The sequence below is a fragment of the Lathyrus oleraceus genome, chromosome 4, assembly GCF_024323335.1.
Source record: "Lathyrus oleraceus cultivar Zhongwan6 chromosome 4, CAAS_Psat_ZW6_1.0, whole genome shotgun sequence".
Taxonomy (NCBI): Eukaryota; Viridiplantae; Streptophyta; class Magnoliopsida; order Fabales; family Fabaceae; genus Lathyrus; species Lathyrus oleraceus.
In genome coordinates this window covers 147462119-147489810 of record NC_066582.1, presented here as the reverse complement: position 1 = coordinate 147489810, position 27692 = coordinate 147462119, and the positions used below count along the sequence as shown (strand labels likewise).

Below are 27692 nucleotides of genomic sequence, written 5' to 3'. Positions count from 1 at the left end.
TTATATAAATATGATTTTTAATTTTTTTATGATATATTTAATCAATTTTATTTATTTATTATCATTAAAAATATTAATTAATTTAATTTTAATTTTAATAAAATTAATAATTTATTTTATTAAATTGGATAAAACTCAATAGACAAACAACCAGTTTTTTATTTTACGGATCAATATCAATATAATATCAATTTTATTTTAATATATAATTATCTTTATTTGTGCCACAAAATTCTTATTTTCAAATATCAAAAATTTTAAATCTTTTTTTCTTTTTGTAAGATTATTTAATATAATTAAATTTATATGATAGTTGTTTATTTTACAATTAAATAATTCATTTTAAATTTATTTATGTATCTAAATACATTTTATAACTTATCTCACCAATATTTTACTAGATCTTATTGTATAGGTACAACTTTGCTTTGGTAAAAATAAGTACAACTTTGCATGATTTATAGAAAATATAAAGATCTGGAATAGAAACACGTTTTGAAATACACCAGGACCTTATCCATAGCATGGAAGAATGGAATAATTTAACTTCGTTCGCTCTTTTTATCTATCTGGCCTAATCACAAACTCTTTAGACCTCCAATCCTACACCAGTTCCAGTTAAAATGCCTCTATCTGAATGTTACTTAGTTGCAAAATAACTGTCCAAGAACGGAGTGCTAAACTGGTTTGAAGGAGGAACATAAAAATTAAGTGATAAGGAGTTCATGGATTCAACTCCGTCTATAACAACTAATATTTGTCGCTAAACGAAAATAAATACTGTCCAAACGCGTATCAAATCCTTTCGAATGAAAATCATATTAATATTTTTGCGATTATTAATGAACTAAAACTTAGGTGGAAGAAATGTAAATTTCACAATCATTCAGCAATAACTTTTATATGCAGTGATAACAAGAGTGGCATGATCCCTAACCTATATGGCTTATATTAAACAAGACTCTCATACTTGAAGGCCATCCATAACTTCCTGAATAGTAACAAATCGACCATGTTCTATGGAAACTTGTGCTGCAACTCCAATAGCGACAGATATTAATCCATCTTCAAGATCTACAGCAGGACCCTTTTCACCTTCACCTCTAATAGCACCCAAGAAATTTAGGTGTTCCAGATAGGACCCATGGTGTAATCCATCATATCTGTACAAAACAATTTCCATCATTATACTAAAATCAACTTCAAATTTAACTCAAACACAAGGTACTACCCACTTTATCCGGGGATCTTCTGCTTTCAAACTCTGGACACCATCTCGTCCTGCCTCACGTGTTCCAAACCGCACAACACTCTCGGGAACGAAAGCCTCTCCCTGTAAAGATCACAAGTATAGTAACCATCTGGGTGGGAGGGATAACTTAACTGATATGTGTTAGCTGCTGGTCCGGCAGAAGAATTTTACCTTTCCAATATCACCAACAACGGATATTTCTTGCTCATTTTTACTCCCTTCAGCAAACATACAAAGGTCCAGCATTCCTCTAGAACCATTGTCAAATTCAACTATAACATATGCATTGTCAATAATATCTGGAACCTGCCCAAAGTAATAAACTTGTCAGTAGCAATAATAATACAAAACAACATTTCATGCAAATTTAAGTCCTTAATTCTGAACATTTTGAGACGATAAATCATCATATCTAGTTTGGCTACCTTTCCATCATATATTTCATCTTTGTGATTAACATCAATAGCTCCAGAAGCCATCACACGAACAGGATTTGCGCCAACAAAGAGCCTCATGAGATCAAAAAAGTGGCAACACTTCTCTACTAGAGTTCCCCCTGAGTTAACATTGAACCGATTCCAGTTGTTCACCTATTGTCAATATCACTCTTTCAACTTTATTCAATACTAGAACCAAAACATGTAATGTAATCTCAATTGGTGGTATAAAATCTAACCTTAACCAAGAAAGGAAATCGGTGCTCCCGAATAGATACCATTCTAACAAGTCCAAGGCTTCCTCCGTTCACTATTTCTATCAGTTTTGCAACAGGCGGCATGTATCTATACTCAAGTCCCACCTGAACCAATATCTCTGGTCTCTTTTGAGCAGCAAGAACAACCTAATCCAAACACATTAAGGCGATAAATTCGACCATTACGAAATACTTATAATAAGAACTAACAGCACAAACCTAATCAGGAATTCTAATAACATATTGACTCCAAAAAACAAATGCATTATTCACTATATCCTGTGTGTTAACTAAAGAGGAATATTACTGAGAGACATGTTTGTGCTATCGCCATTGCCATTGCAATAAGTAGGTCTATAAGTGTCAAAAGAGTACAGGTTGTCTAAGGTCGATCATGACCTCTTCCAGCTAATGGTAAGCTATGAAGCACCGACACAACCACGTACAAAACATTTATAGTATCATGTCGAAAGTGTTACTAATTTGAAAAATAAATTAAATGATTAAATGTAAAGTACACGTGTTTGTGTCAGACACCGACGACGCATGTCAATCACCTAGACACCTAACATGCATTCTATCTAATGTGTTGATGCTACTTAAATGCTACTCTCTCCGTTTCAAAATGAACGTCGTTTAAGATTTGTGCACACACACAGATTAAAGAATATAATAATATTGTCATAAAACATTACATTTTTACTAAATTAACCTTAGCAATATGTTGGAAGTACCGTAGAGAGTAATAATTAAAGGACACAATTGGAAAAATAGCAATCATTTCTACATTGAAAAATGAGAATGACATTCATTTTGAAACAATTTTTTTTGCTAAGACGACAGTCATTTTGAAACGGAGGGAGTAAAACCAAGCTTCTAAATTGTGGTCATATAGAAGTTGTGAAGACATTAAAAGCCCTTTTTGTTAAACCCTAAAAAGACACCCAATCCAACTATATAACAATTCAAACTAGTAACTATTTTCCAAATGAAAGGGGCAAAAAAAGTGTCTTTTTTCAGCATATTTTACTTGTGCAGCTAATATGAAAATTGCAGTGCACATGATGACAGAAGCCATATACATAAGGCAAGAGTAAACAAACCTGTTTGCAATGAGAAACAGTGGTGCAGAGTGGCTTTTCTACCAACACATGATGTGGTTTTGAATGATTGATTATATCCATAAGAATGCCATAATGTGTCATATTAGGAGTAGATACCACCAAAACATCACAAACTCCACTGTCCAACAACTCCTTGTGACCTGAGAAAACCTTCACAAATCACAAACCCATTCATTTACCTCACTACCTTCTTAACTAAACCATATCATCAAATTTTCAAAGATTATCACGAAAAACACTGAAAACACGGATTGATGATACCTTGAGAGGCCAAGAAAAGGAGTGTGCTAGGTCGATGGCGAGTTGTTGAGAGGGAAGGTGAGGGTCAGCAATGGCAACAACAGCGACAGCTTGGTTGCGAAGATGATACAAATTGATGAGATGTTCCCTTCCCATCATTCCAACGCCTATTATTCCATACTTTACTACTGTTGTTGTTGTTGTTGCAGTGGCCATCGATTGTGATTCTTGTAATTCTACAACACTTTACTCTTCAACGGTATGCTTCAATTTCGTCGGTTTTGGTTTCTCAAATCATATCTGAATGAATGAATTTGTTGCTTGTTTGTTTCGTATCCAACAACTGTGAACTTAGTCACTCGATTATCTCCTCCTTATCAATTTTGTTCTAATTTAAATGATAATTATTTCATTTACAATAATTACTAGTATATGCTTAGAATATCTTTAGCGCTAGTCAATTAAAGGGTTAGTATCTTCCATTCCACAAACTTTGTTAAAATTACACTTATACTCTCTTCTAGGGTTTAGTTGTCCCAATGACAAGAGAAAAAACCGGAGTTTCACTTAGTTCCATTGAAACAAACGAGATGAATTTAATGAGATGAATCTAATGAGTTGAACTAACTTGTTTGTGAATTTAAAATAAGTCGAATTTGAGTTTAAAAAGGAGTTTGTGTCGAACTCGAGTCGATTTTGAGTTGAACTAATTCTTATTTAAATCGAGTAGAGCTGAAGCGAATTCGACTCGAATTATTCATTTCAGACCCTATGTTTAGTCATTCATACTGTCATACCCCAAAATTTGCCCGTTAATATTACAAGGCATTTCTAAGGCACTCCAACTTATTTTTTAAGGCGTTGATCTTAAAAGAACAAAGACCCAGCACACAGATGGCCAAATCCAGAAAATGGCCTAAACTGGCTTGCTCGCTAGGCGAGCTACTCTTTCGCCTAGCGAACCCTTCGCTACGCCATTCGCCTAGCGAAGCTTGCGAATACCAGAAAATTCTGGGCTTCATTCTGAGCCCATTAGGTCATAAAAAGAGCATTATAAATACCACAACTTCAGAACGAAAAGAGGAAAAAAAGAAAAAGAGAACGAAAAGGGAACGAAAACAGGAGATAGAAAGAAGGCACAGCAAACTCTGGAGGCTAACCCAGAGAATTCAGAGCAACCCTAAAGGAAACCCTGAGGGAAACTCATCTGCACCAAGGTTACCTCCGCCCAACTCAATCCGACTTGCCAATTCAAGGTTGCAATTCAATTGCAAACAGGTTTGCATTACTATTACCGCTTTATGTTCTTAATATGCATGTGGCATCATGATTGAATTTATAAAAATATCTTAAGTTTTGCATGTGAATTTAAGTATCATGAATATCTTGAATGTTTAACCATGTAATCTCTGTAATGGATGCCATAGGGTGTGAAGCTTGCTGAAATTATACTGTTATCAAAACCAGAACCCGCAGCCGCTCGCTAGCCCATCGCTAAGCGAGCATGTAGCGAGTATTCGCTAAGCCTTCGCTAGGCGAGGCAAGAGCGAACGTGACAGTCGCTGACTTTTCTGTTCTGATTTTTGCTCATCTGACATGTTTTATCATAGCCATGCATTGTTTACCTGACCCTATTACTGTTGTGATTTCTTTTGTGGTGTAATTCTTGATTGCACCCTGATTTGGTATTCTGACCTGTTTGCTGAATTTTTTAAGGGTTCATATACTCCCGGAAAAGGGTAGCTTGCTAGGTATTCCACTTTATTTGTGGGATACCCTTGTGGAGATTCATCCTAATTACTTAATCGATTTTAATGTGGAGATTCATCCTAATTATTTAATTGATTATAATATGGACCTAATTACCTAATTGATTACAACTACCTAATTGATTGTAAAATATTGCCTTTGAATATGTGATCTTGGACCTCTCTTTGTTGCCTTACGATATTACGGTATTACGGTCATGTCCCGCGAATGTGGGGATACACTTAGCAAAGACCCTTCGATTAAATCATCATGTCCCTATAAAATAAATCATAGTCCCTCGGATGTTGCCTTCGAATATATGATTTTGTCCCTCGATGACCCTTCGTTGTAGCCTACGGTTAAATGATGATTGTCCCTTCGAATGCTAAAGTATCCTTACAAATGTTGTCTTCAATGACCAAACGATGACCCTACGATGTCCCTTTACATCCAAAGGGATAAGACTACTTACTTCTCAATAGTAAGGACAGTTTTACCCTCATAAGGATAGGAAATGCCCATAAAGACCTTGGGTGGGTATAACTCTTAATTGCTAGCTCACAACCTAAAACATTTTTCATACCTCACACTTTGCAAATACTAGAAAATCACCACTTGGTATACATTCGTACTAGAATCACTGCCAAGTTATATTTTTCTAAACCGCTTTCAAAATTAAACGAGATAAATACTTTGTATACATTCGTACAAGAATCATTACAAAGTTAAACTCTCTTTTCAAAACATTTTCTAAGTAGTTCACAAACACTTTTTCAGACAAGAAAAATAACATAAGTGATCAAGCAATTAAGAGCCCATGGATAACCATGGATACAAAGGGTGCTAACACCTTCCCTTTGTATAACGTACCTCCCGAACCCAAAATCTAATTAAGGTCTTTCCTGTTCTTTTCCACCTTTCCTTATGGGATAAAAGAAAAGTCGGTGGCGACTCTTGTTATCCGCGACATTTGCTTTCCAAAGCAAAACACACCGAAGTCAGTTCACCGTATGACAGAACTGGCGACTCTGCTGGGGACTCTTAAAGAGAGGTTACCTTAAAAACAAGATCACTTATTCAAATTGTTTGATTTACTTTTAAGGGATTGCTTGGGTTTTTTGAGTGAAAGATCCTACACCCGGATCTAGTGTACCTTAGGTAAGTAGCAAGAGATCATCGCGACTATCCGGCGTATACTGGAATGGCTAAAATGATGGCTACGGTTAATGTGACACTTTGGATGTCCTGATGTTCCTCATGTTTACTTGAGGAAAATTTTGGCTTCCGCGTGGTGTCATCAAAGCATTAACCAGACGTTTAGAACCCTAATTGACTCATCCTAGCCATTAGATGGTAGTGAGATAACTAACTTCGATTCCGACTGGGGTTGGTTGAGACTCGATGCTACACTCTTTGAGATTGGACTTTAGGGAAGCTTCGGTCAACCACTTGGTGTTGCACTGAAGTGGACTTAAAGGAAGGTCAATGATTTGAGATCCTTCTAGAACCCGGTTACTATTCTAGGACAGGTTGAACCAACCAAACTTCAGTGGGGAGGGTACTTACCTATGGAACTCATGCAAGCCTTAAAACCTAGGAATGATTGTTGTGTGACTTGTTTATGCTTGTTACCTATTTAACATCATAACATCACGACATCATAACATCATGGCATTGTACTAACCATTTCAAGGACTCTAAACATTGAAAACATTTCATACATTGCATAGCATAACATACATTGCATAGTATAACATAACATTGCATAACAGGTACTCTAAAGGGATCAATGTTCTCACGATCTTCCTATTGCAAACAGAAAAATGGCTCTCGAACAAACTGTCAAAGATCTCCAGGCTCAGAATGCTCAATTCCAGGAGATGATCTTGAACTTATCCAAGGGGCAGGAGGAACTGAAGGCTCTATTGCTCGAGAAGAAGAAAGACAAGAAAGCTGTGAGTTACATTAACCCGGGAAGAAGGCTTAAAGGACAGGCTGCAGGAGTCAAGATTAGACTTCTGAAGGATCAAGAAGAGGAGACAGAGAGTGATTCGGAAGAGGAGAATGTTGACCTCTTCAACCTTGAGGACGACGATGAAGATTATGAGAATGAACAGTACCCTTCAAAAGATGATAAGTACAAGTTGCTGGAAGAACATATGCTAGCTATGGAGGGTCAGAAGGCACCCAGTCTGGATCTCGAAAGCTTGGGTCTAGTCTCTGATGTGGTCATTCCCCGCAAATTCAAGGTCCCCGCTTTCACTAAGTATGATGGGGCATCTTGTCCTCAGATGCATCTGAGAGCTTATGTGAGAAAGATTCAGCCGTATACCACTGATAGGAAGCTATGGATCCATTTCTTCCAAGAGAGTCTGTCTGGCACACAGTTGGAGTGGTATTATCAGCTCGAGAGCTCTAACATTCACACCTAGACTGATCTAGCGACAGCTTTCTACAAGCATTACCAGTATAACTCGGAATTAGCACCTACTCGGCTACAGTTGCAGAATATGACTATGGGCTCTAAAGAAAGCTTCAAAGAATACGCTCAAAATGGAGAGATTTGGCTGGCAGAGTCAAACCCCCTATGACTGATCGAGAATTAGTGGACATCTTCATGAGTACACTGACTGGTCCATTCTACAGCCATCTACTGGGAAGTTCTTCATCGGGTTTCACTGAACTTATATTAACAGGTGAGCATGTTGAAAGCGGCATTCGAAGTGGAAAGATACAGGCGGCTACCTCTGATCCTCCGGAGACTCCTGATGTCACCATTGCTCCTCTGCCTAACCATGGCGAGACTGTCAATGCTGTAGAAGATGCTGATAGCAATTGCGACTTGGATAGCTGGATTTTCCCAACAATTGGTGACAGACTCAATAATTGGAAGGCTGAAGACACTATCCTGATTTCCTTTAGTCAGGAGTAATTGTTATTGCTTATTTTAATGTATTAAATTTTGTTAAAGGTTTTGTCATTTTTATAAGCATATTCACATTCAATAAATCAATGGACTTTTTTTTTGCATTCAAATATTGCGCTCTTTATCTTTCCTGTCATTTTTCAAACAAGCTATGTTTTCTTGCACACACTCACGTAACAATTTGCCGATCCATACCCACTCTGGATCCTGTTGGTAATAACTCTGCTACTGTTCATTATGACTTTGAAAATCCGATCTACCAAGCCGAGGATGGAAGTGAGGAAGTTTGTGAAGTACCTGAGAACTTGCCATACTGTTACTACAAGAAGGAAAGACTATACAGCCGCATGAGGAATCAATTGAGGTTGTAAATCTGGGTACTGAAGTAGACAAGAAAGAAGTCAAAATAGGAGCAGGCTTGGAGAACAGTGTCAAAGAAAGATTGAGTCGGATGTTACGTGACTATGTAGAGGTTTTCGCTGGAAAAACCAAGAGATAATATGGAATGATGAATGTCAAAAAGCTTTTGACAAAATCAAGAAGTATCTCCAAGAACCTATAAATCTGATGCCACCAGTTGAAGGAAGACCTCTAATCATGTATTTGACCATGTTAGAAAATTCAATAGGGTGTGTGTTGGGGCAACATGACGAGTCTGGTCGAAAAGAGCATGCAATATACTACCTTAGCAAAAGGTACCGACTGTGAAACAAGATACTCACAGCTCGAGAAAGCTTGCTATGTTTTGGCTTAGGCTGCTCGCCGACTAAGACAGTATATGTTGAATCATACCACTTTATTGATTTCTAAGATGGATCTTATCAAATATACATCTGAGAAACCTGCTCTCTCCGGAAGAACAACAAGATGATTGCTGAACTCTGCACGCAGTTCAAAATAAAACACCATATCTCTTCTCCGTACCGGCCAAAGATGAATGGCGCCGTGGAGGCTGCTAATAAGAATATTAAGAAGATTATACAAAAGATGACAGTGACGTACAAAGACTGGCATGAGATGTTACCGTTTGCTCTTCATGGTTATCGCACTTCAGTACGTACTTCGACAAGGGCAACTCCCTTCTCTTTAGTCTACGGAATGGAAGTCGTCTTACCTGTGGGAGTTCAGATTCCCTCGCTAAGAATCATGAAAGAGGCAGGTTTAGACGAGGATGAATGGATTCAGACTCGACTTGATCAGATAAATTTGATTGATGAAAAGAGACCCGCTAGGTCGACGTATCTAGGCAAAAGTAAGGGCATCCCGGCGAACCAAAAGGGTTCGGGCAAAAATTAGGGATAAACATATAAAAATGTACACCCGGCAAGTCGAAAACCTGAAAAGGCGGCTTGGGCAAAAAAGGGGTATCCTGGTGGACTGAAAACCTGAAAAGGTGGTCCAGGCAAAAATTAGGGATTAAAAGCGTATGACTATGTCCCGTTCTCAGACAGCTTCATCCAAGTTCAAGGGACTGAACAAGCCAATCACTTCCATCCGACAGCAGGAGATGAGACGCTTGAAGACATAATGACAGTAGCAGAATTAAAATCAATAGGACTTTTTTTTTCTTCATAGCTTTTTCTTTGCTTTCTCGACAATTTCCTCTTACTAGGACTTCTGTCTCCTTGTGCTCAAATTGCCTGTTTATAGGCCCTCTTTCAAAATCAATACAATGTTATTTCCAAAAAGATGCTTTTGTTTTACTTTTTCTGTTTTGTTTGCATAAACGTCCATTGATTTAATTTGAATTATATATGCATTTGAATATGATCGATGTTTATCAAAATACATGCATAAAACGGAAATAGCAATTACTAAAAGACTTCAGGATCGAGGAGAAGGTCTAACCATGCTTTCCAACGAATCTGGTTGCTAATTCTATTCCCCAGCATAAACCAGTTACTCCCCAGAAGGAATTAGCATCGCTGGACAGACGAATCATCTCTTCCATCCCCCAGCCAGGCTTCTGGTGGATATTTCTACCATTAGACAGAAATCAAATACCCCCCAGCTGAGAAAGAGTCATCAACACAAATGTCTCCTACCAGAACATTGGGATTTATTTTCCCTTGGAAAGACTTTCCCCACGCATAATTCATTCATTACATCATTTCACAGCATACGCATGCATGCAATGTTCGCATTTACTTTCGAAAGCATAAAACATCTCATGCATCATGACATAGCATGAAGCTAACTTTATTTTTCAGGTTAATTATCCTCCTGATACAGTCAAAACAAAGGTCCATTCAGACGGACATCTTTATCGATTACATTCAAGATTCAACTACATCTCTCAGATATAGTCTATATGAACATTCATTCTGACAAGCACTCTGATATCCTCCCGATGGTGGCACCTTTCAGCCCACCCCAGATATTCATTGCAAATACAACATATACTATCAGATATAGCCTAGCGTACGGTTCATTCTGATTCAGCTCAACATACGACTCCTCCAACTCAGATACGATCTAACGTACGATCCATTCTGATCCTTTCTTCGTCAGATACAGCCTAACGTACGGCTCATTCTGCAACTCCAATACGGTCTAACGTACGACCCATTTGGACCTTCAAATAATCCTCAGATACTGCCTAGCATACGGTACATTCCGGGGTGTAGTCTAGCGTACGACTACTTTCTTCGTCAGATACAGCCTAACGTACGGCTCATTCTGCAACTCCAATACGGTCTAACATACGACCCATTTGGATCTCAAACCCTCAGATACGATCTAGCGTACGATCCATTCTGATTCTACCTTCGTCAGATACGGCCTAACGTACGGCTCATTCTGCAACTCAGATACGATCTAGCGTACGACCCATTCTGATCTTTCATCCCCAGCGAAGTCACCCGCCTAATGGATAACTCATTCTGCTACTCAGATACGATCTAGCATATGGTCCATTCTGATCCTTTATCCCATGCAGCGTAAGATCCATTCTGATCTTTCATCATCAAACTTCCTGGATGGCATCTTTAAGCCCATCTCCATCAAGACTAACCTTTGATTAACAAGTGCAAATTTTTGGGGCATTCTAGTGTTCAATAATCTTCCACCTCCAGACCACGAATGGCATACACACCATTCTAACTCTCTCGGTTCAAGAATATTGAACAGGGGCAGCTGTCATACCCCAAAATTTGTCCGTTAATATTACAAGGCATTTCTAAGGCACTCCAACTTATTTTTCAAGGCGTTGATCTTAAAAGAACAAAGACCCAACACACAGATGGCCAAATCCAGAAAATGGCCTAAACTGGCTTGCTCTCTAGGCGAGCTACTCCTTCGCCTAGCGAACCCTTCGCTACGCCATTCGCCTAGCGAAGCTTGCGAATACCAGAAAATTCTGGGCTTCATTCTGAGCCCATTAGGTCATAAAAAGAGCATTATAAATACCACAACTTCAGAACGAAAAAGAGGAAAAAAAGAAAAAGAGAACGAAAAGGGAACGAAAACAGGAGATAGAAAGAAGGCACAGCAAACTCTGGAGGCTAACCCAGAGAATTCAGAGCAACCCTAAAGGAAACCCTGAGGGAAACTCATCTGCACCAAGGTTACCTCCGCCCAACTCAATCCGACTTGCCAATTCAAGGTTGCAATTCAATTGCAAACAGGTTTGCATTACTATTACCGCTTTATGTTCTTAATATGCATGTGGCATCATGATTGAATTTATAAAAATATCTTAAGTTTTGCATGTGAATTTAAGTATCATGAATATTTTGAATGTTTAACCATGTAACCTCTGTAATGGATGCCATAGGGTGTGAAGCTTGCTGAAATTATACTGTTATCAAAACCAGAACCCGCAGCCGCTCGCTAGCCCATCGCTAAGCGAGCATGTAGCGAGTATTCGCTAAGCCTTCGCTAGGCGAGGCAAGAGCGAACGTGACAGTCGCTGACTTTTCTGTTCTGATTTTTGCTCATCTGACATGTTTTATCATAGCCATGCATTGTTTACCTGACTCTATTACTGTTGTGATTTCTTTTGTGGTGTAATTCTCGATTGCACCCTGATTTGGTATTCTGACCTGTTTGCTGAATTTTTTAAGGGTTCATATACTCCCGGAAAATGGTAGCTTGCTAGGTATTCCACTTTATTTGTGGGATACCCTTGTGGAGATTCATCCTAATTACTTAATCGATTTTAATGTGGAGATTCATCCTAATTATTTAATTGATTATAATATGGACCTAATTACCTAATTGATTATAACTACCTAATTGATTGTAAAATATTGCCTTTGAATATGTGATCTTGGACCTCTCTTTGTTGCCTTACGATATTACGGTATTACGGTCATGTCCCGCGAATGTGGGGATACACTTAGCAAAGACCCTTCGATTAAATCATCATGTCTCTATAAAATAAATCATAGTCCCTCGGATGTTGCCTTCGAATATATGATTTTGTCCCTCGATGACCCTTCGTTGTAGCCTACGGTTAAATGATGATTGTCCCTTCGAATGCTAAAGTATCCTTACAAATGTTGCCTTCAATGACCAAACGATGACCCTACGATGTCCCTTTACATCCAAAGGGATAAGACTACTTACTTCTCAATAGTAAGGACAGTTTTACCCTCATAAGGATAGGAAATGCCCATAAAGACATTGGGTGGGTATAACTCTTAATTGCTAGCTCACAACCTAAAACATTTTTCATACCTCACACTTTGCAAATACTAGAAAATCACCACTTGGTATACATTCGTACTAGAATCACTGCCAAGTTATATTTTTCTAAACCGCTTTCAAAATTAAACGAGATAAATACTTTGTATACATTCGTACAAGAATCATTACAAAGTTAAACTCTCTTTTCAAAACATTTTTTAAGCAGTTCACAAACACTTTTTCAGACAAGAAAAATAACATAATTGATCAAGCAATTAAGAGCCCATGGATAACCATGGATACAAAGGGTGCTAACACCTTCCCTTTGTATAATGTACCTCCCGAACTCAAAATCTAATTAAGGTCTTTCCTGTTCTTTTCCACCTTTCCTTATGGGATAAAAGAAAAGTCGGTGGCGACTCTTGCTATCCGCGACATTTGCTTTCCAAAGCAAAACACACCGAAGTCAGTTCACCGTATGACACATACGTTATTATAAAATAAGTTTATAATTGTCAAAATAAATATATAATTTAATGCATAAATATGATTTACGCCTTACAATTTTATCTTGTATAAAGAACCGTATACATAAAATTAATTTCTTAAATAAATTTGAAATACTATATTGTGTATTATAAGCAAGTACATTCATGTGATTGTTCTAGCTTGATAACACTATAATTTCTTTTTTATTATCAATATTTTATATATAAAGGGATACCGTAATATCCCATATTCTCTTAAATGTTCAATTAGTTGTCAGTTAAAGTCAATTCAGTTCCTATGTACTCTATCTATTATCAGTTGTAACAATTGGAGCTCCTATGTGCTCTAAATGTTATCAATTAAGACCAATAGAGTAACCAGTGAACTCTGAAGAGATTAATTATTAATAAAAGAGACAGACCAATATTAATAAGTACAAGAGAGGATATTTTTGGTAACATTAATAATTGGTCAATTGGTACTGGAAGATAAAATATCAATTGAGATATTTTATATTACTACTTAATATTATATGTTATTTATATATATTATATAGTATGAATATGTGTGGTGGAAAAGAAAAGAAGAAAAGGATAAGAAGTAGTAGGAAGAGATAAGAATGAAAGAGAGAGTTATCAGAAAGGAAAAAGAAAGAGAGAGAAAAAGAGAAAGAGGAAAGAGAAAGAGGAAGAAGAGAAGAAAAGGAAGGAAAGAAGAAGAAGAGAAAGCCATGGAAACATTCACCACCATCATCGTGTCATCTTCTTCATCATTTTCTTCTCACCATCTTCAACAATCATGAGGTGAGTTCTAGGTAGAACTTTAGATTTTAAAAATTAGGGTTTGATAAACCATGGAATTGATAGTATGATAGATAGATGATATTATGATGAGTTCCTCCATGAATCATGTGAATTTTCATTAATGATGCTTTTATGTGTGTTTTGTATTGGTTGGGTTCTTGTGATTTAATGATGTGGTTGTTGTTTGGAAGTTTGTTCATGAGTGGTTATGTTCATGTCAAGAGATTGGTAGTTAGAAGTGAAGAAAACATTATAATACAAGCCTTACCATTAGGCCAAAGATGTTGTTGTTGAATACTTATGCAATGAATAAATGTTAATCTAAATCTTGATTAATATAGATTAATGAATTAAACGAGGGTTATAACTCTGTTTTGGACACGGACGGATGCGTTAGAAAGATAACGTAAAGGGCTATTATTGTTGTTCCATGTTATAAAATATTATGTGATTTATAAATACTATGAATTATATTATGATGAAAGTTAAATATTGTTGTTATGTTGAAGGTGAAATAACATGATTAAAAACCTTACAAGGTGAGTGAGGAAACCTAGGAGTATAACATGATTAATAACTTAGAAAGATAATCTAGGTTATGGAACATGTGAGATATATCTATGAGAATACGGTATTCATTCGTATGACGCTTATGTGGAGGTCGTGGACGAATTGTTGCCATGATTGAGAATGAGATGCATTGTATGGAATATGCCAAGTTATTATTTGTGTATTGTGGTGAATACAGTCACTTGTGATTGATGAATTTTGTTATGGTTCGTGGAACTGATGACTTGTGAAACCAATCATGTATTCAGAATGTGTGTTTTCTGTGATGGTACACATCTCTATTGGTATGCCTAGACGTGTAAGCATTGGGATGTGGGACCAATTATTCGAGCCTCAATTGGGTTTGAGCCCCAACCATGGCGGACATGGGGGAAAGGTGGACATCAAACTGGGATAAGGCTCATACGGTGAAAGAGACTCAAAGTGGGTAAAGTCCCATACGAGTGATGGTTCTCAATAGTGGGTTTAAGTCCTATAGGGGAACTGGATATCCACCATGAAAATCGAATCATACGAGCATGCATGAACCGGGTCTGGCTTAGACGTAAGTCCGTTCGGGAATTGATGTTTCGTGATATGAATAATGATCGTGGTTGAGTTATGAGAACTCATATGCATGTTGCCATACAATTGCGAGATAGTTTCCCCATCGCTCAAGTCTTCGTTCCCTTGTTGACTTGAGTTGGATATGAGTGGAATATTGATTAGATAATCCTGTAGAGCCGAGTGGACCCATAGGATATGAGAACTCACTGAGATTATTATCTCATCCCCTTATTGTTGTTATTTTTTAAGTAATCCTTGCAGGTTGAATCTAAGAGAAGTTGTTATGGATGTTTCAAGGGATGTTGTTTATCATGATCTTCCGCTGTGGAGTTGTGTGTAATGAAGATATTGCACATAGTTCTTAGATTTTTATTTTATAAGCATTATTGTATAACATGTTCCATTGATGTTTTTAGTTTGCACATGTATATATATATATATATTGATGTCATTAGGCACTTATGTTGGATCAGTACCAATTATTAACACTTGTATGATATTATTCTAGATATATATTATATGGGTTATTACAGTTGGTATCAGAGCAAGTCGATTCTCGACCTAGCCTTGAAACATCATAAGTAAAACTATTCCTGCCTCATATGTGTGTTGAGCCGACATGATTCTTAATATCATTGTATGTAGTATTAGGCCTGATCAACCTAATGTTATGTGCATGGTAGGTAGGATCATGGTTGAGCGACCACGAGGACTCCGAAGTGTGGGTTGAACTTGTGCTTTGAGGATAGGCTCAAGCCAAGAGTTAGAAAGTAAGGATAAATAGGTGGCCCAGTTGAAGTTTCAGAGGAGTTGTGATTTGGGTATTATGGAATTGAATAGTAGTGCATCGTTCAAGCGATTCTGCAGTGTTAACGGAGTTGAGAAGTTGAGGATCTCTATTAGATAAATTGTCAGGGCTTTAAGAAAGGTGTGAGCTGCTAGTGGAGTAAGATATACTCACTGATATGGAATAAGTATTGCGAGTAATTCCGTATGGTGAAGGAGAAAGGATGGTTATGTTACAGATATGTCATAAGGTCTTGAAGTGAGGTAGTGTATCAGTGTTTCAGTTTCTAAGGCCACTAAAATATTTTGGAAGAACGAGAGTACCTCATAGAGTATATATTTGGAATGGAATCTTGCAAGTGGTTAAGGACTTGAGGGATAAGGACCTTCAGTTTTGTTGGGAGCCTAAGGTAGTGGTGAAATTTAATGAGAGACTCAAGGACATGCCTACCTATTTCAAGTGAAACAAGTATGGGCCAAATGGAAGCTAGTAGATAAACCAAGTATGTTCAGTCTTAGAAGGGAGGTCGGATTCAGGATAGCTCAGCAGTGGTTCAGTGTTAGTAAGAGACCATTATGGAATGTTGAGTTACCTAAGGATCAACTATAAGAGTTTGTGTGGAGGGGGAGAACGCACATTATATAGTAATGGAAGCTCCAGTGAGTTTTGGTTGTATGATATCTGGTTGAGGAGAAGAGCAAATAAGTTGGACTTAAGGAATTCTAGTATAATGGTTTTGTAATTGGAACTGAGAGAATTACCATAGGAAGACAAGTGAACACCGAGTGTGGAAGTAGTGTGGATGTTGCAATACAACTGTTGTAATGGGGCACTGTAGATGTTTGATTGGCTGCATTATATGGTAAAACACTAGCTGGATCCTAATGTCTTGACTGATGTCATGACATGCTGTGGAGATGATTGTTTGACTGCATTGTATGTTAGAATATCTAACTGTACTCTGATGTCTTGACTGATGTCATGACATACTTGAGTTGTATGTTGCAGGTTTAGCTAATACAGGATCTACTGAATGTCAAACTGGATGTTATGACATTCATCCCTGTTAGCAGATACTGAGGAATAGAACAGTTGGTGTTCTGTTATAACTCAGTATTTATTTTCAGTCTGTTTATCAAGGAAATAACAGACCTGGCATAAGGCCCATTGTGAAAATGTCAAACTGGATGTCTTGACATTTATTACTGTAAGCTGATACTGAAGTATAGACTGGTTGGTCTTTTACAGTACAGCATTTAGCAGAGTCTGTTTTCAGGAAAATAACAGACTTAGCATATGGTCTATGTTCTGGACGTCAAACTGAATGTTGTGACATTCATTCCTGACAGCATATGCTAAATGGTAGGATGGTTAGTTTTTTTGTTTCAGGAACTAACAACTAAGCTACAATTAATGAACCTAACAAATAGCCTATTTGTTAGCACACTAATATGTGGAAATTAGAATCCTATGTGGCGTTATTTGTGGAGGTCTTGAAGACTCAATCAGAATAAACAGTTTCTAAATATGGGGATATTTTAGGAACTAAATATGGAGATATTTTAGGAACTAAATATGGAGATATTTTAGGAACTAAAAGATTGAAGACCTTGATTGTAGCAGAAATTTTCTGCTGACTTTGTAACAGCAAAGAAGAAGTTTGTTGCGATTTTTGAAGGCCCAAATCCAGTTGGGTGCTTAGGTTATAAATAGCATATTGTAACCTAGGTTTTGTAAGCCTCATAGAATGAAAATTTAGGGGTGTGTGTGAGGTAAACCTCCCAATTTGTGGGAAGGTTACCATGTGTTTCTCAGTGTTCAAAGCTGAGAGTAATTGTGACTCAAAGCCTGTAGGCAAGAGTTGTTATGATCTTGAACGAAGCTGTGAAGCAAGTTCAAGTCGTTTAGCATTACATTGTAATTGTAGTGATAGGAATGGAAACTGGAGGTTTCTATCTAGGAGTTCCTAGGTATAGATTGCATTGGGTAGGGATTAAGTGAAGAGTTGTAAACGGGGGGAGTTTAACTCTGAATTAATACTGCTGATGGTGGATCTTCTTCCTGGCTTGGTGTGCCCCCAGACGTAGGTGATGTTGCACCGAACTGGGTTAACAATTACTTGTGTTTTTACCTCTTGCACGTTATAATTATGTGTGTTATAGAATAAGGTCAACCTGTAATGCTGCAACAGGTGATGTTCAAATCAATGTTGAGACATCATGCTGATAACTGTGCAGGCTCAACAGAAGTAAGTGATATGTTTGATATCTGTTGTATCTTTGTACCAGATGGACAGAACTGGGTGTTCTTCCATTCTATGGTGATATAGTAGCAGATGTCGTGACATCTGTGAATATGTGCATATCAGTACTGGGTTTTAATTTGTATAACTGTCTTGCTGTATTAGTAACAATGTTGGATTAGATGTCATTACTTGGAGTAGAACATCTGAACTCTGAGTACACCAGAATTTCAAATGGTATCAGAGCAGGCATCCTGTTCTGTTTTTGGATGAGATCCATGGGTGATACTTTTTGGTATCTTACAAGGAGTTATGTTAGTACTGATGCTGGAACCTGTGAAAGGTTCTGTAATTTCCCTGAATGGTCCCTTGAAGTAGGTGGATGGACTGTTCATGACGGGAATGGTGTGTACCTGTCTCTGGAGGTTGGCAATTGGCCTTTGTGTGGGACAGCTGTGCCAGTATTGAATCACATTCAAACTTGGTATGGTCTTGGAGGCTGATCTGGTGAAATGTGTGTTCATAGGTTGAGTTGTATTATGATTTCCGCTGCATAATACCTGGCAAAACTCAAACTCTAATGTAGTTTCCCCTCATATGGATGAAAGGTTGCTGTATTCAATCTATTGAAGATGTCAAAGATACTCGAGTCTCCTCAAGTCCACTCATCATGACGCTCTCATTTCAGGATGGTAAGAATCAACTGATCACTGATTCTTTTACTCTTTTGGGTAATGTATATGAAGACCTTGAAGAATTTCAAGGAAAGTTTGTTCCAAGAGGTGGAACTAATGTTTTATGTGATGTTAGAACATGTTGTTCAACAAGTATGCAGCTACTGGTTGAAGAGCAGATGTTTTTAGGTGTCAAACAAAGGGAGACCTTGTTTGGAACCTACTCCTGACCTGGAAGAGGAGACATCTGTGTGTGCTAAGTTGACAAGGGCAGGGTCAACTGTGTGTATGCTCAAGAAGGTCACATGTAGAGGTCTGGTCTCTAGAAGTGGAGCTGGCTGAGATGTGATATTGTGAAATTTCCTGCTGCTTGTCCTACTCCTGTAGATTGATCAGGGCTGGATAGTTGTTCTCTGGAGTACTATGGTGTGTTGGAAGACAAGTCCTCTGGATGTTAGAAGTCAATAATGGGGTAACCTGATTGGTATTTCATTTAAGAGGATTGGAACCATGAGTCTTGTTATTCAAACACCTCGCTCAGAAGTGGCAGTTCTTTCAAGAAGTGAGAATATGAAGATTCAGAGGTTGGTTGAGGTAGTATGCTCTGGCAATGCATATCTACTATTGACTGGTGCTTTTTGTCTCACTAATACTTATAGTCAGCTGGAGTCTGATTGGTGTGATTGGAGTATGCATAGGTATAACTCATAGAGTTAGTGGCCACTGGTAGAGGTGGTGTATGTCATGTTGAGACATTTGTGGACAATGCATGGATAGTGGTGTGGGGTCTCCATGATTGTTAATTTGAGGGGGAATTTTGGCTAACCTCCTCACGTTTGGTCAGCCTAGGGTCTGGTTGGCGGTTGACCTGTGTCACATAGGTTCTGGTTGTTGTGTGACTCATTTGCAAGGAAGGATTCATCTCTCTCATTCCTAAGGGTGAATCTAATCTGGAAAGATCCTCAAAACTATTGAGGTACTTGCAAGCAGAAGATGTTGACACAAGAAGAGTATTTTCAAAGTATTCTTATGGTGGAAGTATCTGAAAGGATAAGTGGGAAAGGATTTAAGATCAATGTCTACTTGTGCCAAGTACAAGTATTTAATTGATTATCCTTGGAGCTCCAGATAACTGATGTTCTTAAAGATGTTGGAACATCTCATCTTCAAGATCCTGTGCAGAATCACAGGAAGGATAGTACATTGGTTTATGATCTATCTCTTTGGTGGCAGCAAGAGCATATGATCTCTGAAAAGGTTTCCTGGCAAGAAACATGTTCAGCCTTGGTGTGTACAAGAAGAAGAAGACATCATAGTCTTGATGGTGGTTACTTGGATCAGTTTATTTCTGATCTAGGTAAGGGAGTGCATTGGCTAATGCACACTGTGGAGTTAAGAACAAGTGGCAACATTCTTAACATCATGGAAACAGCCTTGCTTTAGGAAGTGGAATCCTTGGTATAGCTGAAGGGTTAGTTTCTAATTGGTCCTTCTGAAGACTCATGCATCAGAGTGTCTGATGTCTTTGGAGAAGAAGCAGGAATTCATCAAGGTGTGGGCTTGGATGACTTAACTGCAAACCTGCAGGATGGAGGTTGTTTACTCAAACTTGGTTCCACAATCAAGTCTATGAGAGCATTGAACTCTTGTTCTGTGTAGGGAGGAAGTTCTTTCAAGTGGCAGAAGAAGGAGCTGAATTCAACAGCTAGATGTTAAACCACAATGTTGTGACATTTGGTTCAACATCAGAATCTTAGTTGGTGAAGTGGCACATCAACTTAAGATAGAAGGGTCTACAGAGTTGTAGATTGGGTACTTCAAAAAGATCATTCTCATTGCAGTACTTTGGAGCTGCTGGATGGAGAAGATGCTACATGTCTTAGAGAATCTAAGTTTTGTTTAACATGTAGCTTGAAGTTCAAGTCTCACTTGGAAGGTCAGAATATCCTTGGGAGAAGTCTGATAAACGTGGAGAGGTGTCAAAGTGGCATTTGACTCTTTCTTATGAGGATTCATGAAGGAGGTAATCAACCAGTGGCATTTGGTCCATCTCAGAAGTGAGTTCGAAGAATCAAGATAATCAACATATGGCAGATGATTATTCTTGAGGAAAGTCTGAGACAAATTACTTTTGAGCAGAAAAGTAGTAAGTTGAAGACAAAAGGAGGTGTTTTCTATTCATCTCTTGGAGCTTGTGGTAGGAGTTCTGAGCTATCTATGGAAGATTATCTCTCGTAATGGGATGAGAATGTATATGTCCCAATTTATGTCTGGGTTCTTTTGGATCAAGCTGGTGACTCAGTGATATCTAAAGACTATCAGATGGTGTTCTTTGTTATGCTGTGAAGGATGTCCTAACTAATGTTAGAACATTTTGTGAAGTGGTTTTCTGTTCTGGTTAGAAGAGAGATTGACACAGAGTGTGGATGTGTTCAGCCAAAAGGGTTGAACAGAGGGTGTGCTCTTGAAGACATGAAGATGCGTCTTATGTTTTCCATTCATCAAGTGGTCTGGGTTCTCTTTGAATCAGGAAGTATGTGAAGGTCCAACTTTGGGGTGTTGGATATGTTCATGTGCGATCTCCAAGTTTCAAGAGGAGAGCTGGTTGTTCATGACAGGGGGAGTTCTGTCTTTGTGCTGCAAGTAATCATCGAGCTTGTGGTCTCTGTGTTCTCAGATAACAAGGTATGGCACGTTGTTAGTTATTGGGATGATGTGGTGTGTGTCAAGGCTGAGTGAGCAGAAGAATGTCTGACCGGATATCATGACATTGCCTTGGACAATATTGTTATTTCCTTCTGAAACTTACAGTCATAAGGAAATATGGATGTGGTGTATCTCATTATGATACTTGCTGCAAGTGTGGTAACAAGATGTTAAGGGGATATCCTAACATGATACAACCTATGTGCCTGCTGGACTTCAAGAAAGTGTTCATGCAGGAGGGGTTCAAGATGTCAGACTCAAAGTCATGGCATCTGATATGGGTGTACCTGCTGTAAAGCAAGAATGTGTAACTACTTGATCAAAACTGTGAAGCAAGATCAAGTGGGTAATGTCTTGATCAAAGCTGTAAAGCAAGATCAAGAGGGGGTATTCTTGATTGAAACTGTGAAGTAAAATCAAGTCTGTAATTCTGTCATTTGTGTGTGTAATTCTGTTTATGTTATGTTGGTCTGTAATTTAAAGTGTTGCTTTGGCAACATTTTTGACAAAAAGGGGGAGTAACACCTGTGATGCCCCAGGACAACAGATTTCTTTGTTAAACAGATATACAAGACAGATATTCAAGATCCTCTACTCCAGAGGTTGTGCTGCAGCTGATGTGCCACTTCTATGAGTGTGAGTGTGTTTATGTGTGTTGCTATGTGAAGTTTTTATTTAACTTCCATATGTGTGAGTGTGCTGCTACTCTGAGTGTATTAGTTAGGTTAATTTCCTGCTAGATGTGTGTTTTCCGCTGCTATGGACTCTGTTGTGAGACCAAAGTGTTTTAGCCAAAAATTTGCCAAAGGGGGAGTTTGTAGATGTTTGATTGGCTGCATTATATGGTAAAACACTAGCTGGATCCTAATGTCTTGACTGATGTCATGACATGCTGTGGAGATGATTGTTTGACTGCATTGTATGTTAGAATATCTAACTGTACTCTGATGTCTTAACTGATGTCATGACATACTTGAGTTGTATGCTGCAGGTTTAGCTAATACAGGATATACTGAATGTCAAACTGGATGTTATGACATTCATCCCTGTCAACATATACTGAGGAATAGAACAGTTGATGTTCTGTTATAACTCAGTATTTATTTTCAGTCTGTTTATCAAGGAAATAACAGACCTGGCATAAGGCCCATTGTGAAAATGTCAAACTGGATGTCTTGACATTTATTACTGTAAGCTGATACTGAAGTATAGACTGGTTGGTCTTTTACAGTACAACATTTAGCACAGTCTGTTTTCAGGAAAATAACAGACTTAGCATATGGTCTATGTTCTGGACGTCAAACTGAATGTTGTGACATTCATTCCTGACAGCATATGCTAAATGGTAGGATGGTTAGTTTTTCTGTTTCAGGAACTAACAACTGAGCTACAATTAACGAACCTAACAAATAGCCTATTTGTTAGCACACTAATATGTGGAAATTAGAATCCTATGTGGCGTTATTTGTGGAGGTCTTGAAGACTCAATCAGAATAAACAGTTTCTAGATATGGAGATATTTTAGGAACTAAATATGGAGATATTTTAGGAACTAAATATGGAGATATTTTAGGAACTAAAGATGGAGATATTTTAGGAACTAAATATGGAGATATTTTAGGAACTAAATATGGAGATATTTTAGGAACTAAAAGATTGAAGACCTTGATTGTAGCAGAAATTTTCTGCTGACTTTGTAACAGCAAAGAAGAAGTTTGCTGCGATTTTTGAAGGCCCAAATCCAGTTGGGTGCTTAGGTTATAAATAGCATATTGTAACCTAGGTTTTGTAAGCCTCACAGAATGAAAATTTAGGGGTGTGTGTGAGGTAAACCTCCCAATCTGTGGGAAGGTTACCATGTGTTTCTCAGTGTTCAAAGCTGAGAGTAATTGTGACTCAAAGCCTGTAGGCAAGAGTTGTTATGATCTTGAACGAAGCTGTGAAGCAAGTTCAAGTCGTTTAGCATTACATTGTAATTGTAGTGATAGGAATGGAAACTGGAGGTTTCTATCTAGGAGTTCCTAGGTATAGATTGCATTGGGTAGGGATTAAGTGAAGAGTTGTAAACGGGGGGAGTTTAACTCTGAATTAATACTGCTGATAGTGGATCTTCTTCTTGGCTTGGTATGCCCCCAGACGTAGGTGATGTTGCACCGAACTGGGTTAACAATTACTTGTGTTTTTACCTCCTGCACGTTATAATCATGTCTGTTATAGAATAAGGTTAACCTGTAATGCTGCAACAGGTGATGTTCAAATCAATGTTGAGACATCATGCTGATAACTGTGCAGGCTCAACAGAAGTAAGTGCTATGTTTGATATCTGTAGTGTCTTTGTACCAGATGGACAGAACTGGGTGTTCTTCCATTCTATGGTGATATAGTAGCATATGTCGTGACATCTGTGAATGTGTGCATATCAGTACTGGGTTTTAATTTGTATAATTGTCTTGCTGTATTAGTAACAATGTTGGATTAGATGTCATTACTTGGAGTAGAACATCTGAACTCTGACTACACCAGAATTTCAGGCACATTTTAGATAAAGGTACAATGGGACCATTAAGATTCATTAAGACGAAGTTATGGACTTGTAGTTGGAGATTGTTCGCATCGAGGATTTCTAGAGTATGTAGTGGAATTGAGGAAGTTAAACCTTGGTATTAAGAGAAGTATGTGATAGCAGCATTATGGTCACAAGTAAGTGTAATGGATTCCTTGTCTTGAGATGGATGTAAAGTAACATACATTTTGTTGAGTAGTGAGTCTTGTATTCTAAGAAGTTGAGTTGATGATAGACAATGAAAGATAAACCAAGCTGGAGCATGTTGACTAAGTGTAGGATATGGAATATGTTATGTTGCAAGAGCTTATTGGGAGACAATGAGGATTATTCGTGGCAAGTCATAAAGACAAGTAACCCCGGTATGATGAAGTGTGTAGTAGGTATTGGGTTAGAAGAAAAATTACAATCATAAGTGTGTGGCAATGATAAGGTCCATCTTAAGTGCATTTTATTTGAATTGCAAGAGTAATAATGGCTTATTGGAAGTCTGGTTGTTACAGTTGTTATTTATCTTCTTGAGGAGTGTTTGGTTGGTTGACCACGGAGTATAAACATGCACACCGTGTTGGAGCTAAGGGTGTCTTAAATGTCATAAGTGTACCATTGTGGATGTACAAACTGAGGATGGAGTTACAAGTCACCACAAGTCAGATTGGTAGTTTCGAAATTGGGATTTCTGAAGGTGTAGTGCATAGTTGGTCATCTGTAGAGATATCATATAAGTCATATGTTTGGGGAACCAACCTAGTGAATCATATTCGGTGTGAGTAACTCTTGGGTGTATCACTACTACGGGTAATGAGAACCATAAGGAGTGATGTTAGAAGAGACTTACTAAGCGGTGATCTGGAAGGGATTAGTTCAGTATATTGTATGCGTTAGTAAGGTGTAAATTGGTTAGTCGGAATATGGAATTCAATAATTTCTTGGATTCATGGCTTTAGATGAGGACCTCTAGGAGAGTAGTATTTTTGTATACATGACGCTATAGACTATTGGAAGGATTTGTGAAGTTTTACTTCCAAGATGGAACGAGAATTAGATTCTTGAAGTTAAACATGTAACTCAGACTTTATATTAGTAAGAGCATGAGCTAAGATTAAGGAAGATGGGACAGGACGATTGAGAGGATTGATTTTGGATAGGAAGTGAAATGTTATCTCTAGATATGTGTGAGATATTGTGTGTGACTCTATGAGGTGTATGGACACTCAAAGTTACGCCCTAGTTTGCTTAAGTTCCTTAGAAGTGGTGTCTTGTTGATGATTTAAAGTTCCACGGTGGTGTTATGTTGTTTTGGTCGAGATCATGTGTCGGGAGAAATCTTGAATGAATTAAAACCCTATAAGAGGATTTGATATGGAATATAGTAACCAGAACCGGATATTGTCAAACTAATTTGGTTTAGCTGTATCGAACACATGATGAATTTGGATGTTCTACGTTTTTATGGTTGTAGTAATGTAACTCCTGGATACCTATCTTCTGAAGAGTGTTGGTCTTATTCTAAACTTTTATGAGTCATCAAGTGAAGTTTATAAGATTACCGATAGATGGATTACAAGTTTGTCACACTTGTTGAAGAAATAATAAGGAAAGAGTAGTCAATATTGTTTGTGGTTAAGGAATCAATAAGTTTTCTTATGAAGAATTAATGAGCATTAATTAACCAAATCAAGATAATATGTCGTAATTATTTTTTGTGTAACTTGGTGCAAGGAAGGGAAGTCGTGGTTTCTGAGAGGAAAGTGACCAACTGATGTTGAGTAGTATATCAGAGGAATTAAGTGGGAGCAAGTTTAAATGTTAATCCAATATCAGAATAAGATTATAATGGAAATCAAGATGTTTCAAGAGTTTATGAAAGAAGGAAATTTGTCAGCAGCACAAGTTAGAAGGATGAGTATGCCAGAGGCTTCAAATCGAAGAGAAGTTAAGTGTTGGTCTAAGACGTTGATACAAGAATTGTTTGTTTGTTGAGTGAAGGAAATTCGGAGGCGAATTTCAATTTAAGGGGAGGAGAATGTAATATCCCATATTCTCTTAAATGCTCAATTAGTTGTCAGTTAAAGCCAATTCGATTCCTATGTACTCTATCTATTATCAGTTGTAACAATTGGAGCTCCTATGTGCTCTAAATGTTGTCAATTGGGACCAATAAAGTAACCAGTAAACTCTGAAGAGATTAATTATTAATAAAAGAGACAAACCAATATTAATAAGTACAAGAGAGGACATTTTTTGTAACAGTAATAATTGGTCAATTGGTATTGGAAGATAAAATATCAATTGAAATATTTTATATTACTACTTAATATTATATGTTATTTATATATATTATATAGTATGAGTATGTGTGGTGGAAAAGAAAATAAGAAAAGGATAAGAAGTAGTAGGAAGAGATAAGAATGAAAGAGTGAGTTATCAGAAAGGAAAAAGAAAGAGAGAGGAAAAGAGAAAGAGGAAAGAGAAAGAGGAAGAAGAGAAGAAAATGAAGGAAGGAAGAAGAAGAGAAAGCCATGGAAACATTCACCACCATCATCATGTCATCTTCTTCTCACCATCTTCATCAATCATGAGGTGAGTTCTAGGTAGAAATTTAGATTTTAAAAATTAGGGTTTGATAAACCATGGAATTGATAGTATGATAGATGATATTATGATGAGTTCCTCCATGAATCATGTGAATTTTCATTAATGATGCTTCTATGTGTGTTTTTTATTGGTTGGGTTCTTGTGATTTAATGATGTGGTTGTTGTTTGGAAGTTTGTTAGTGGTTATGTTCATGTCAAGAGATTGGTAGTTAGAAGTGAAGAAAATATTATGCAAACATTTGATCAATCTTTTGACATGAATTAATTATTTAATGAATTAAAATATGTCACCAACGGGGTTTGAAACCAAGACCTCATTGATATGATACAAGCCTTACCACTATGCCAAAGATGTTGTTATTGAATACTTATGCAATGAATAAATGTTAATCTAAATCTTGATTAAGATAGATTAATGAATTAAACGAGGGTTATAACTCCGTTTTGGACACGGACGGATGCATTAGAAAGATAACGTAAAGGACTATTATTATTGTTCTATGTTATAAAATATTATGTGATTTATAAATACTATGAATTATATTATAATGAAAGTTAAATATTGTTGTTATGTTGAAGGTGAAATAACATGATTAAAAACCTTACAAGGTGAGTGAGGAAACTTAGGAGTATAACATAATTAATAACTTAGAAAGATAATCTAGGTTATGGAACATGTGAGATATATGTATAAGAATACGGTATTCATTCGTACGGCGCTTATGTGGAGGTCGTGGACGAATTGTTGCCATGATTGAGAATGAGATGCATTGCATGGAACATGCCAAGTTATTATTTGTGTATTGTGGTGAATACAGTCACCTGTGATTGATGAATTTTGTTATGGTTCGTGGAACCGATGATTTGTGAAACCGATCATGTATTCAGAATGTGTATTTTTCTATGATGGTACACATCTCTATTGGTATGCTTAGACGTGTAAGCATTGGGATGTGGGACCAATGATTCGAGCCTCAGTTGGGTTTGAGCCCCAACCCTGGAGGACATGGGGGAAAGGTGGACACCAAAGTGGGATAAGGCCCATACGGTGAAAGAGACTCAAAATGGGTAAAGTCCCATATGAGTGATGGTTCTCAATA

At 37.5% G+C, this 27692-nt stretch overlaps 1 protein-coding gene across 1 annotated transcript; it reads right to left on the bottom strand.

The window, feature by feature from the left end:
• Positions 1-778: 778 nt before the first annotated feature.
• LOC127074190 (uncharacterized) lies at positions 779-3745 on the bottom strand. The gene is made up of 7 exons (XM_051015495.1): positions 3332-3745; positions 3050-3220; positions 1929-2093; positions 1678-1842; positions 1424-1558; positions 1236-1333; positions 779-1163 (listed from the first exon to the last, which is right to left on the bottom strand). Exons 1-7 carry the CDS (start codon positions 3524-3526, stop codon positions 965-967), a joined length of 1128 nt encoding a protein of 375 aa, XP_050871452.1. The 5' UTR covers positions 3527-3745; the 3' UTR covers positions 779-964.
• Positions 3746-27692: the final 23947 nt, after the last annotated feature.